A 13,354-nucleotide genomic window follows, 5' to 3' on the forward strand; every position below is an offset into this window, starting at 1 on the left:
TGCTTACCATCAATGGTGGATTCTCCCACCTTGGTGCATGTTACCTATGAGATTTTCTCTTTCTTACCTATGTCCTACTTACCATCAACTGTGCATGCCTCTGCCTTGGTGCATGTTACCTATGAGGTTCTCTCCTTACCTACATGACCTATGTACTACTAACTTACCATCAATGGTGCATGCCTCCACCTTGGACTGAACTTTGTTTCCTACAAGGTATTTGACACTGCTGAAAGCAGTAAGGGGATGCGCTGCTGTCTGAGGCACTCTTTCTATCCTCACTATCTTCTGACACTGAACATCATACAGCTGCAAGGTGAAAGGTCAATTCACAGAGAGGACACAAAGAATTTAGCATACAACACTTTGAACTAAGCGGTCATAGATTCCATTCCAAAGTATCTAGCTTTTAAAACTGGATGATAACCATAGATACCTCTCTGGGGATTATTTCAGAGCAGCAGCTGGGAAGAGCAACTTACTTTCCACAAACCAGCAGTATGACTCCTTCAGGCAAGTATCAGACCAACAGGGCACAATATAGTGACCACAACAACTTTACTGTCAAGTCTCCTTTTCTATAAAGCAGATGAGGACAGCAGATATAATCAGGTTTTTCCTAGGACTTCTTCAAAACTGTGATAGATCTAGCGCTCTAAGCTGATTCTTATATCATTTCTACCCAGATGTATACAGTAATTGATTTGTTATTGTAACAATGCTTCACCTGCACTTTGAAAAAGTTCTAATGTTGGATGCTATAAAAGTCTAATAAATTGGTGGTAAAATGAACTAGATCTACTACTAAATGTGAATAACCCTTAGATGCCACTTTTATAGAAGGCAAATACAATGTTGTGATAATGATAACTATTTGACCTTCATGTGTATTCTTAACCTTGAGTGACCTGGGCTGTGCACCCTGCATGCTGTCTGGATGAGACTAACAGTCGATGCTAGTTTTATGAAAACCATACTATTGGTTAAGAAGATATGAAACAGGCAAGTTCAAGCTTTTGTGTGACCTTGACCTTGATACCTAAGGACCTTGGTTGTGCACTCTGCATGTCATCTGGAGAATAACAACAGATGCTAGTTTTATGAAAATCATTCCAATGGTTTGGAAGATGTGAAGCTGACACAAGTCTTTAAGCTAACTGACATGAGACCTTTAAGTGTGACAAAGAGCTATAAAAATAAACAGATTGGCAACTTGAAAGGCATATAGAGCAAATCTCGCCAACCTCCCGTGACAAAAAAACGAGATCTCGTTTACCGGAAGTGGCACTTTCTCCACGCGCCATTTTGTATGCGAAAGCAATTATTCATCGGTAAAATAATTATCACCATATGACCACGCTTCTTTCGTTCTTTCGATGGCAAAAAAAAACGTGTACTTCGTGTCTTAAGACCATTTCAAATTAAACTAATTTTGTTTTAGAAGCTAACATGTATTTTAAATGTAGTTTTAAAGGTACGAATTGTAACTCCATGCTCACCGATGTTTGTTTTTAGTAAGATAACGCCGAATCACGCTCTGACACGAGCTCACGCGAGATTACAGCCAGTTGCCATTCTGTGTGTTTTATACTTCTTTGAGTGTGACAATTATTTTAGATTTAGTAATCCATTTCATGCACTCTGTATGTCATCTTGATGAGAGTAACAAGAGTGCCAGACTCACAAAATACGCCCGTCTGGACATTCAGTTATGTAAATTCAAGGGCCATTATCCAAGAGTACCTGGGGCGTATTGGGTAGTTATTAAACTTGGCTGAGATATTATGCTCAAAAACATTGTCAACAAGTTTGGTGAAGATCGGATGAAAACTACTTCGACGGCGGACAAGGCTAAATTTGCATGTTTTCAAGTAATTCAAGGGCCATAATCTAAGAGTGCCTGTGGCAATTTGGGTGGTTATCAAACTTGGCTGAGATATTATGCCCATAAACATTGTCAGCAAGTTTTGTGAAGATCGGATGAATACTGTTGGACTGAGAGAGTGGACATGCTTTTGGACACCCATGGGTGTTCACATAATACGCCCTGCTCTTTCAGAGATGGACGTATAAAAATTGATGCTAGTTTTATGAAAATCTTCAGAATGATTTAGGAGATATGGAGAGTACATAAAAATAAGCAATTTAACCTCCATGTATGACCTTGATCTTAGACCTACTGACCTTGCTTGTACACACTGCTCATCTCCTTAATGAGGTTATTAAGTAGCCTAAGTTTAAATGAAAATCTTCCAAGCAGCTTAGAAGTAAAGGAGTGGACTTGAATTACAGAGAGGTGGACAAGTGTGACTCCAAAATAGCCCCCTATATACACTGTATCTTGGACAATAAAGAGATGTCAATCATTAAAACAGAGATTTAGTGTCAAACATTGTTTAAAATCAGCAGGTTAAATTTTTCCCTTGTAGTATCTAAACTTTCAAACATTTGTAACTCCATGTCTCTTTCATTTTATGCCACATCAACACAATTCATGTCATTTGATTACTTCCCAGCTTTAGTAAAGGACAAATCAAGGCATTTGCAAGTCTGAAGGACAGAATCTTCACATGAACTAACAGAGGTAAGAGGTAAAGATTTATAGAAATTAACTGCTCTGCAACAGACATCCCTTTGACATACTGCGCTAATGCATTAATAGTACATGTTCTTAATTAAAGGGTCTAAATGGCCATGTGATTATGATCCTTGACTTCAAATCACCTACCCCTCACTGCTGTGGGTTTAAAACTTTGCTATGGGTATAGAATTCTTTCATGTAAAGAAGGAAGATCAGTCGTTCTACCCAGGTGTCTATCTGTGCCTGCAATAATGCCAGGAGGGGAATCTGTGATCTTCCTCCACTGCCAAAATCTGTCGTGTTTAAAATACCATAATTGTCAACATGGTCAAACTATAATTGTGTTGGTGTGATGTTAATCCCATCAAAACAATTATGAAATGTCTGTAGAATAGATGAACACCTTGTTCAGTTGGCCTTACCTTGATGGATGAAAACTGGCTGCTCCATATTAGATGGTTTGCACAGAAGGTGACAGACATGGGACCTGGATCATCAATGTACTTAATAAACTTTCCACAGAAGCTGAATAACTTCAGTCGATGATTTCTGGCATCAGCCACAGCAAAATTCTGATGTGACATGAATACAAGATCTACAATATCTGGAATTTTCTGGTCCATTATTACCTTGACATTAAGTGATGTACTTAAATTTAATCTAAATCTTTGGCCCCTTGGCATACCAGTTTGTTCCTTTAACTTTGGCCGATACCTTCTGTTTCGTGACCTGTCACTACACTGTGAAGATTTATCGCTTAAAGCATCTTGCAATGCAAACATATTTTGACCTGTATATTCTCCTAGTAGTGACGACTTAGTGTCTGAACCACTCTGGTAAGAAGTTCCCCTACCCCTTCCGACTGGCGCCCTTAAATTTGACAAATTCATAGACAATATTGAAGGGGGCTGCATGTCAGTTCTGGACTGTGGTACAAAGTTCATTCCAGTTTGAAAGTTAGCAGCCATCTGAGTTCTTACATCTGACATCATCGTTGGCATCACTGACTGAGCTTGTGTAGGACTTGGAGCATCATTAAATTCCATCTGAAAGTTACGACCTATCTTCATTCTCACTTCAGCATTCTCAACATGCATAGCACTACGGGCTATCTTTTCTGCTTGATCTTTGAGATTCTGATCTCTAACAAGCAGATCTGTAGAAAAGAAGGTCAATCCTTCTAAAACCTTGATATGCTCCCTATATACATGAGCTTTCGGGAAGTTGTTGTGTCTTGTCAGTTTTGGACGTAATTTTGTCAATTTAACTTTTTTCTGTTCCAATGCAGAGATTATGAATGTCTCCAATATAGTATTTTCAACTTCACCACCCTCTTTTAACATAAAGTCAACATTTTCTGCAAGAATACCTACATCTTTATGCATTGCTCGAATAAATGTTGCTTTATGTTTACAATACTTTCTTCGTTTGATATCAAATTCCTGTTGCAGTTTTTCAGCACATTTATCATACTTTTGCTCAATGATTGAAATCATTGCATCTTTTGTATCTTTTAATTTTTTGAACTCCTTCTGCTCATGTTCTGAAATCAAAATTTCAGATTCTTCAGTGTCATCAACTAGTTTCAAAGCACATTCTTGCTTTAAAGCTTCAAGTTCCTTTTGAATATGTTCCTTTTTCCCTGCAATGGCTTCATTCAGAAATTGACATTTGTGTAACCTATGACCCGACATTGTGCAATCTCTGCAAACTGGTACACAACAATCACTACACAAAAATTCTGCGGCTTCGTATGAATGTTGCTTGCATTTTATCACCTTTGTCTTTTGCTGTAGTTTCAAATAATCCTCGCTTTTCAGTTCTGCCAGTGGTACAACTTTATGATTTGCAGTCAGACGAGAAAAAGTATGTTTCTCGCAGCAATCCTCACACATCGTGTCGCCACAATCAATACACTGACCGGCACTGGCTTTAACCTCATTGTGCAACTTGCAAATCATACACTCAGATAACTGTTGCTTCTCAGATTTGGCTGCAATAAGACCAGCTGCAACCACATTATCCATTAACTTTGCAACACCGCCTTTTGGAATATTAGTTCTATATCTACATATCTGACAGAATATAAATTTATGATTACTCTTTACCTGCTTCATCAAGCAAGGTTTGCAAAATGTATGGAAACAATCCAGAAGTTTGGGACAATCAAAATAATTGCTGCATATGGCACAGTGCAATGGTGACATTGGTTTCTTACTACTTTCTTTTATATTGGATGCCACATCATCATCCATTTTTTCAGTTTCATTGTTTAATTCTTCCTCGTCCTCTGTACTTGAATCATTCAAGATATCAAGTTCTGCTTCATTGACATTCAAGCTAATATGTGCCATGGCATTCTCGTTAAAGTCATCAGCAGTTTCAGACATCTCAAGTTTCTCCATTCTTATGTCTGCTTTACTTTTATCTACTTCAAACTTTTCATTAATGTTGTGACTTTGATTTATGTTCTCTCCATTTTCATTGGTTGTTATAACAGACTGGTTTGCATGGTCACTTTCATTTGACTGGTTCTCATAAGAAGTGTTTGCCACGGTAGTCTGCAGGTCATTTTCCAAAATATTTAGAAGATCTGCATCACTTAACCTTCTGCTTTCCATACTGATATCTGTAATATACACAAAAAAGTCAATTTTACATGAGGATTTTGTTAATTCCTCTGGGTCAGTAATTTTACACATTTCTATGCTTTCATCCTGCCTTTATGCCTTACACAGGATATTTCAGTGCAAGATCGAAATATCTTTCAATGACTGAACGAAAGTATTTTCACAAGAAGCTATGAGTGACTAGAAGATGCTTTTGCAAAAAAGCACATGTCTCCCCCAATGCAAAGTCGTATAGGCAAGAAGTCAATAGGGGTCAGGAGCGAAAGTCAAAGAGACACTGATGGTTGGCTGCAATAGGGATCATCTACTTGGCATGTCCAGTCATGCCGCTAAGTTTCAACACTCTTGGCCTAGTGTTCTCAAGTCACTGTTCAGGCTCCTGTGACCTTGACCTTTGATCAAGGGACCCCAAAATATATAGGGGTCATCTACTCTGCATGTCCAATCATCCTATTAAGTTTCAACATTCTAGATCAAGTGGTTCTCAAGTTATTTTCCGGAAATGATTTTACATGACCAGGCCCTTGTGACCTTGACCTTTAATAGACTGACCCAAAAATCAATAGGGGTCATATACTCTGCATGTTCAATCATCCTATGAAGTTTCAACATTCTGGGTCAAGTGGTTCTCAAGTTATTGATGTGAAATTGTATTCCATGTTCAAGCTCCTGTGACCTTGACCTTTAATAGAGTGGCCCAAAATTCGATAGGGGTCATCTATTCTGCATGTTCAATCATCCAATGAAGTTTCAACATTCTGGATCAAGAGATTCTCAAGTTATTGATCGGAAATGACTATCAATGTTCAGGCCCCTGTGACCTTGACCTTTAATGGAGTGACCTCAAAAACAATAGGGGTCATTTACTCTGCATGATCAATAATCCTATGAAGTTTCAACATTCTGGGTTCGGGAAGTTCTCAAGTTACTGACCGGAAATGGTTTTCAATGTTCAGGCCCCTGTGACCTTGACCTTTAAAAGAGTGACCCCATAATTAATTGGGGTCATTTACTCTGCATGTCCAATTATCCTATGAAGTTTTAACATTCAGGGTCAAGAGGTTCTCAAGTTATTGATCGGAAACGGTTTTCATGTTCAGGCCCCTGTGACCTTGACCTTTAATAGAGTGGCCCCAAAATCGATAGGGGTCATCTATTCTGCATGTTCAATCATCCTATGAAGTTTCAACATTCTGGATCAAGAGATTCTCAAGATATTGATCGGAAACGGCTATCAATGTTCAGGCCCCTGTGACCTTGACCTTTAATGGAGTGACCTCAAAAACAATAGGGGTCATTTACTCTGCATGATCAATAATCCTATGAAGTTTCAACATTCTGGGTCGGGAGGTTCTCAAGTTACTGACTGGAAATGGTTTTCCATGTTCAGGCCCCTGTGACCTTGACCTTTAATAGAGTGACCCCAAAATCAATAGGGGCCATCTTCTCTGCATGACCAATCATCCTATGAAGTTTCAACATTCTGGGTCAAGTGGTTCTCAAGTTACTGACTGGAAATAGTTTTCAATGTTCAGGTCCATATGACCTTGACCTTTGACAGAGTGTCCCCAAAAACAATAGGGGTCATCTATTCTACATTACAGATCAATCATCCTATGAAGTTTCAACATTCTGGATCAAGTGGTTCTCTTGTTATTGATCGGAAATGGTTTTCAATGTTCAGGCCCCTGTGACCTTGACCTTTGATGGAGTGACCCCAGAAACAATAGGGGTCGTCTACTCCAGCAGCCCTACAACCCTATGAAGTCTGAAGGTTCTAGATCAAATGGTTCTCCAGTTATTGATCGGAAATGAAGTGTGATGTACGTACGTACAGACAGTCCACTACTTTCAGTTAGCGGGCCAACAGCCAAAGAGGGGCTAACAAGGGTCAACAATGCCCCCCAATAATCTGCTGATCAACCAAAATGGCCCCTTAAGGGTTTCTCCCACTAGTTTCGGACACAATGTATAACGGGCCATTTCTTGAAAACACAATTTAAGTCGCCATATGACCTATCATGTGTCGGTGCGACGTTAAACCCAACAAAAAAAAGAAGAAAACACAATTTTTACCTCCCCTGAGGCCCTGTGACTCATTTACAGCAAAAAAACAAAACAAAGGGCAATGGCCCCTTCTTATAAACAGCCCCCTAGTCACCTCTGGGCTACTAAAATGGCCCGTTATCCCAGTTTAGAGGCACGCACAGACGACGGACGAAAGGTGATCACAAAAGCTCACCTTGTTACTATGTGACAGGTGAGCTAAAAATGAATTACTTAAAAAAATCTGTAATGTCCAATACACTTGTTTTAGATAAAGTCCACATGGAAGTTGCATTTACAACAATATAGCTTGACCCATGAAAAGCTGATCTTGACTCTTGAAAATCTGATTTTGACCTTGAAAATTTAAGCAGAAGAGTCAATGACTCTTGAGTTTCAGAACCTACAGGAAGTCCTGAAGCAATTCTGATTGGATGGCAGTTATAGCAAAGATGGCAGTGCCCATGTTGCCGGCTTCATCAGGTTTGGGGCTTCGATTTAAAAATTGTTTGCATCATAAAACGGCCAATTTTAAACTTACTTACAACGGTTCCAGATCACAAATTAGTTGATGACATATTTCACCAGTATCATGATTAGGCGTAAAAAAAATTTGTTTGTTTCCGGTATCCCGACCTACCCTAAATTTTTGGCCCGACCCTAAATGTTTTTATGGCCTTGGAGAATATTTTTTTCAACTTTATAACAAAAAGATGCAAAACTGCATTTTTTATGCTTTAAACCTGGCCAGTGATGTTAGAAATCAACTCACTGATGCTCTAAAGGCATAACCCTCTTATTTGTAATCATTTTTTGACAAAAAAAAATTTCCGAAAAGTCTCCCTTAATAAAAAAAATTTCCAAAAAAAAAAAATTTCCCACCTACCTGCCCTACTTTTTTTTAGCATGTTACCGGAAACTAAGAATTCTTTTTTTAGGCCTTAACCTATTGTGAGGCTGAATAGTGTCAAAAATAATCTGTTTCATATTATATTTTGCATGTTTTAACATTAAAATGGTAGTGTCTGACAGGTATTTTCAATGGCTAATTTTTAAGAGGCAGTATCAGTGTTTGGGGAGAAAACTAGCTTCAAATAATTATTGCATTTTTGGATAAAGGATTAATTAAATTTAAACCGCTAAACACATCTCTCGAAACTTTAATTCTAAGTTTAAGGTTCTTGTAAAGCCTTTTTATTTCAGAATTTCACAAACATTCATATATGAAAATTTGACAACAAAGAGATCAACTTCTTTCAAAATTTCAAGATTTTCCTACCTACCTATACTCCTTTTTTTTTTTTTTTGACAGGAGACCAGAAACGAACCTAATATTTTTTGGCCTGGCTGCAAAAGCCAAATAGGAAATTATGGCCCTTTAAGGGGCTATAACTCTGGAACCCATGATGGGATCTGGCCAGTTTTCCAAAGGAAACAAGATATTATGCCAATACAAGTTATGTGCAAGTTTGTTTAAAGTTGGTTGCAAAATGTTGTCTCCATCGTGTTCACAAGGCAAAAATAGCAAATTTTGGCCCTCTGGAACCTATTACAGAATCTGGCCAGTTTTTGAAAGGAACCGAGATATTATGTCAATACAAGCTGTGTGCAAGTTTGATTAAAATTGGTTGCAAAATGTGGTCTCTATCGTGTTCACAAGAAATTGTGAACAGATGACAGACGACGGACGACAGACAAAAAGAGATCACAAAAGCTCACTCTGTCACTATGTGTCAGGTGAGCTAAAAATATAACTTACTCCTAGCACATGCTTTAAATTTACCCCATATTCAAGATCAAATTCATCTTTTTCACCCATTATATGCTTTTGAATCTGTGTCATTTGAATAATGGAAACTACCATGATTGATGAAATTATCCAAACATGCACACAAAAAGGCCTCATCACAGAATAAATGTATCCAATATATACAATTTAATATGACTGACAACATGCTAAAGAAATCAAATTTAAAAATACATACTCAAAACAAATCCAAAGTACTAAAAAAACCTATGTTGTCACTCCTATTTAACGGCACATTTTGCACTTTTTTTGCCTGTATTAACTCACGTGACATCTATCAATTACATACAGTCTGGGAATTTAAACAGATCCTATTATGTAGAGTGTGGCCTACATATATTGCATACTGATATTGCTATACTAGACAAGATTGAATATTTGTTGGGAGTAGTACTGCTACATGTTATTATTGCATTTTAATAGAAAAATGATTTAACATTGATTTACCACTTAAATTTTTTCATTCTATATGCATTTTTATACGCCAACAAACGGAGTTAATGGGAGGGGGGGGGGATTATATAGGTCTGTCGGTGAGTCTGTGTGGTCTGTTGGTTTTCATAGTTTCCTGACCTATGTACTCATGAAAGGGTTGACAGATTTGAATAAATTTTGGTGCATAGGTGTAATATCATACAAGAGCTGTCCATAAGACAGCCAATGCTCGACTATTCGAAATATTGTCCCAGAAGCAGGAAAATGTTACCCTAAATGTTAAAATATCTATAGAGTTTCAATCAAGTATCTTCTCATGTGAGGTTCAATTTAATATCTGCAAAAAAATGTTTTGTTCTGCAGATAGTTACTTGCACCTAAAACTTTAACCAGAATTCAGAAGTCATAAAGGGGGCATAATTTGCTAACATCAGGTGACAGTGATAACATGATAATCAATAGAGCATACAAGTATAGGTATCGCACAGTGTAATGGCGTTTTGAAAATGTAACTACATTGTACCTAGGTGTTTATGCTGTTCAACAAATGTTCATGTCTAAGAAAGTGGTATATTTACAGATTACCTGTAAATTTGCAAATAATCTATAAATTTACAGAATTTTCAGCCTATAAATCTACAGATTAGGTTATGTGAAAATTGTTGAAATTATACTTTTCCTCACAACTGCAAGTCAAGCTCTTTTACTTAGAGTTTCTGACCTAAAGGTGGTGTGCTTGATTTTTTGCTAGACTGATTTGAAAAATTTGGACCTCACGCAATTTTTCAAAAAGGGAGTCTATGGGAAAATCGTAACTTTCATAACATTTTCACAAACAGAATTTTTTCTACAAGTAGATTTTAACGAAACTTCTCTTGTAAATAAACTTATGGCCTGCATCAGGTATAATTTGGTGAAATAAAATGTAAAGGTCCATATGCTTATTTTTGAGATAACTGACCATGATTAAAGTAAACCATAAAAATGACGAGAAAAATACGAGAGCAAACTTTTGAAATCCTCTCCTTTTTTTAAAGACAAAATAGAATCTCCTCTTTGTAAATATATACCGTTCTAAGTATTCATATTGATTACAGGACCTCTAGACTCTGGGTCTAGAGGTCCTGGATCCCTAGCCAATGCCTATTTTGTATGGAATTTCTCCCTGCCAGTGCTTATCTAACCTTAAATAAGGTAAAATAAAAATGAAATAAAAACAAGAGCTGTCAGAGGACAGCAATGCTCGACTATTCAACAGCCTTGTCAATTGAATGAATACAAAAGTCGAACATTAAGAGTGCCAGAATGTCACAATATACACCCATCACAGCAAATTTCTTTGTACTAGCACCTGTATCTGCAAATGGAATTTTAATTTTGTTGTTGTTTACAATGTTTTTTTTTAGTAATTATTGTAATTCTTTTGTTTTTCTTAATCCACAAAAAAACTCCTTACCAGGTTGAGATACCTTAAAATACACCTAAAATTTGAAAGAAACATCTATGTTGTACCACAGAAAAGTGGTCTTGGTTTTTCCCTACGGTCAATTATAAAACAAGAAACGCACGAAACCAGGTTTTCAACACTTTTCATAAGAATAAAAAAGTATACTGAATCACAGTGCACCACTTTAAAGCACAACCCTAACCCTAACCCTATTTTTAGAAACAATGACCTTGACCTTGATCCCAGAAACCCCAAAATCAATCCCAAGCTACAACTTTATATAAGTTTTCTATACACCAAGTTTCATCATGATAGCTCATTCCTAAGTTAAGTTATTGACCGGAAACCCTTTTTCTATTTTAAGTAACAGTGACCTTGACCTTGACCCCAGAAACCCCAAAATCAATCCCAGCCTTTGTCTTGATATAAGCTACATACATACCAAGTTTTATTCAAATATCTTTACCGAAACAAAAGTTATTGACCTGAAACACCAGTTTGACGCCGCCGCCCATCCGCCCGCCCGCACGACCAACGACATACCCCAATCTAATAACTCAGGTTTTCATTGAAAACCTGGTTAAAAAGTTACAATGTAAGTTATTTATAGTAACTACTAAGGGAAGTTAATCTTTACAAAACAAAAAAAACAAAAACAAAAAACAAAATTGTAAGTCCACATAAAAATCTTACCAGGTAGAGATAGGTCAAAAAACACCTCAGAACTGGATGTAACATGCATGTTGAACTACAGAAAAATGGTCTCGATTTTTCCCTACAACTAGTAATGAAAAAGTTACATTATAAGCTATTTATAGTAACAACAAAGGGAAGTAATTCTAAAGAAGGGACCTGCGCATGACACTCCGTCTCATGATGGTGTACAATTGTGCCAAGTTACATCAAAATCCCTCCATGCATGAAGAAGAAATGCTCCGGACAAAGTCATTCTTGTATCTGACCTTTGGCCTCTAAGCATGACCTTGACCTTAGACCTAGGGTCCTGGTTCTTGCACATGACACTCTGTCTTGTGGTGGTGAACATTTGTGCCAAATTATATCAAAATCCCTCCATGAATGAAGAAGAAATGCTCCAGAAAAAGTTTTCATTCTTGTATCCTTTGACCTCTAAGTGTGACCTTGACCTTAGACTTAGGGACCTGGTTCTTGCGCATGACACTCCGTCTCATGATGGTGAACAAGTGTGCAAAGTTACATTAAAATCCCTCCATGCATGGGTAAGATATGCTCCGGACAGTCATTCTTGAATTTGACCTTTGACCTCTAAGTATGACCTTGACCTTAGAACTAGGGACCTGGTTCTTGTGCATGACACTCCGTCTCATGATGGTGAATAATTGTGCCAAGTTTCATCAAAATCCCTCAATGCATGAAGAAGATATGCTCCGGAAAAAGTCTGTGGAAACCGCCTGTCCACCCGCCCAACCGTTTCCATAACACGTCCTGTTTTTCAAACGGGCGTATAAAAATGACAAAAAGTGCAGACCCTGACAGATTATCACAGAAATGACATCACAATTCTAGTATTCAAGAAATTTACTAATTATTAATGACTATGTTCCAGAAACAAGTTTAAAACAAGAGCACCGCCATGTGGTTGCAGATGCTCATCTGATTTTTTTGTCTCTGTATAATAGAAATATTGTCCTACCCATGATTTTCTAAGTCTAAAAGGGGCCATAATTCTTGCAAAAAGCAATGACTTTTAATGGTGATTAATTGTTCCAAGTTTTAAAGCAATAGCTTTGACTGTTAAGGAGAAAAGTTGACCTAAATGCACTTTTCTGTGGTACAACATAGATGTTACTTTCAAATTTCTTTCAAATAAATGCAAAAGTTAACCAAGAAATCTGATATTTTCTAAGTCCAAGATGGGCCATAATTCTTGCAAAAAGCAGGATGGAGTTATGTTTCCAGCTGTACAGAAACAGCTTTTGTTGGTGAACAAGTGTTGCAAGTTTTAAAGCAATAGCTTTGATAGTTTAGGAGAAAAGCTAACCTAAACACAAAACTTAACCAAGAAATCTGATTTTCTAAGTCCGAAAGGGGCCATAATTCTTTCAAAAAGCAGGATGGCGTTATGCTTCTTCCTGTACAGAGTCAGCTATTTATGGCGAACAAGTGTTGCAAGTTTTAAAGCAAAAGCTTTAAACTGATAGTTTAAGAGAAAAGTTGACCTAAACATAAAACTTAACCAAGAAATCTGATATTTTCTAAGTCCAAAAGGGGCCATAATTCTTGCAAGAAGCAGGATGGAGTTATGCTTCTTGCTGTACAGAGTCAGCTATTAATGGTGAACAAGCGATGCAAGTTTCAAAGCAATAGCTTTGATAGTTTAGGAGAAAAGCTGACCTAAACATAAAACTTAACCAGCTAGCCTAGGCAAC

The 13,354-nt window shown here is 37.3% G+C and overlaps 1 protein-coding gene across 3 annotated transcripts in view; it reads right to left on the reverse strand.

Annotated features, from left to right (window-relative positions):
* LOC128555486 (uncharacterized) overlaps window positions 1-13,354 on the reverse strand; it is a 30,174-nt gene that overhangs the window by 13,704 nt on the left and 3,116 nt on the right. For 2 of the 3 annotated variants that reach the window (XM_053537841.1, XM_053537840.1), the window contains exons 2-3: window positions 3,004-5,210; window positions 168-309 (exon numbers count right to left, since the gene is read on the reverse strand). In XM_053537841.1, coding sequence (XP_053393816.1) covers window positions 168-309; window positions 3,004-5,202 — 2,341 coding nt within the window. In that variant the 5' untranslated portion in view covers window positions 5,203-5,210. The remainder of the gene's footprint in view (window positions 1-167; window positions 310-3,003; window positions 5,211-13,354) is intronic. The other variant, XM_053537842.1, reaches the window with a different exon arrangement.

The sequence above is a fragment of the Mercenaria mercenaria genome, chromosome 3 (assembly GCF_021730395.1).
Source record: "Mercenaria mercenaria strain notata chromosome 3, MADL_Memer_1, whole genome shotgun sequence".
Lineage (NCBI taxonomy): Eukaryota > Metazoa > Mollusca > Bivalvia > Venerida > Veneridae > Mercenaria > Mercenaria mercenaria.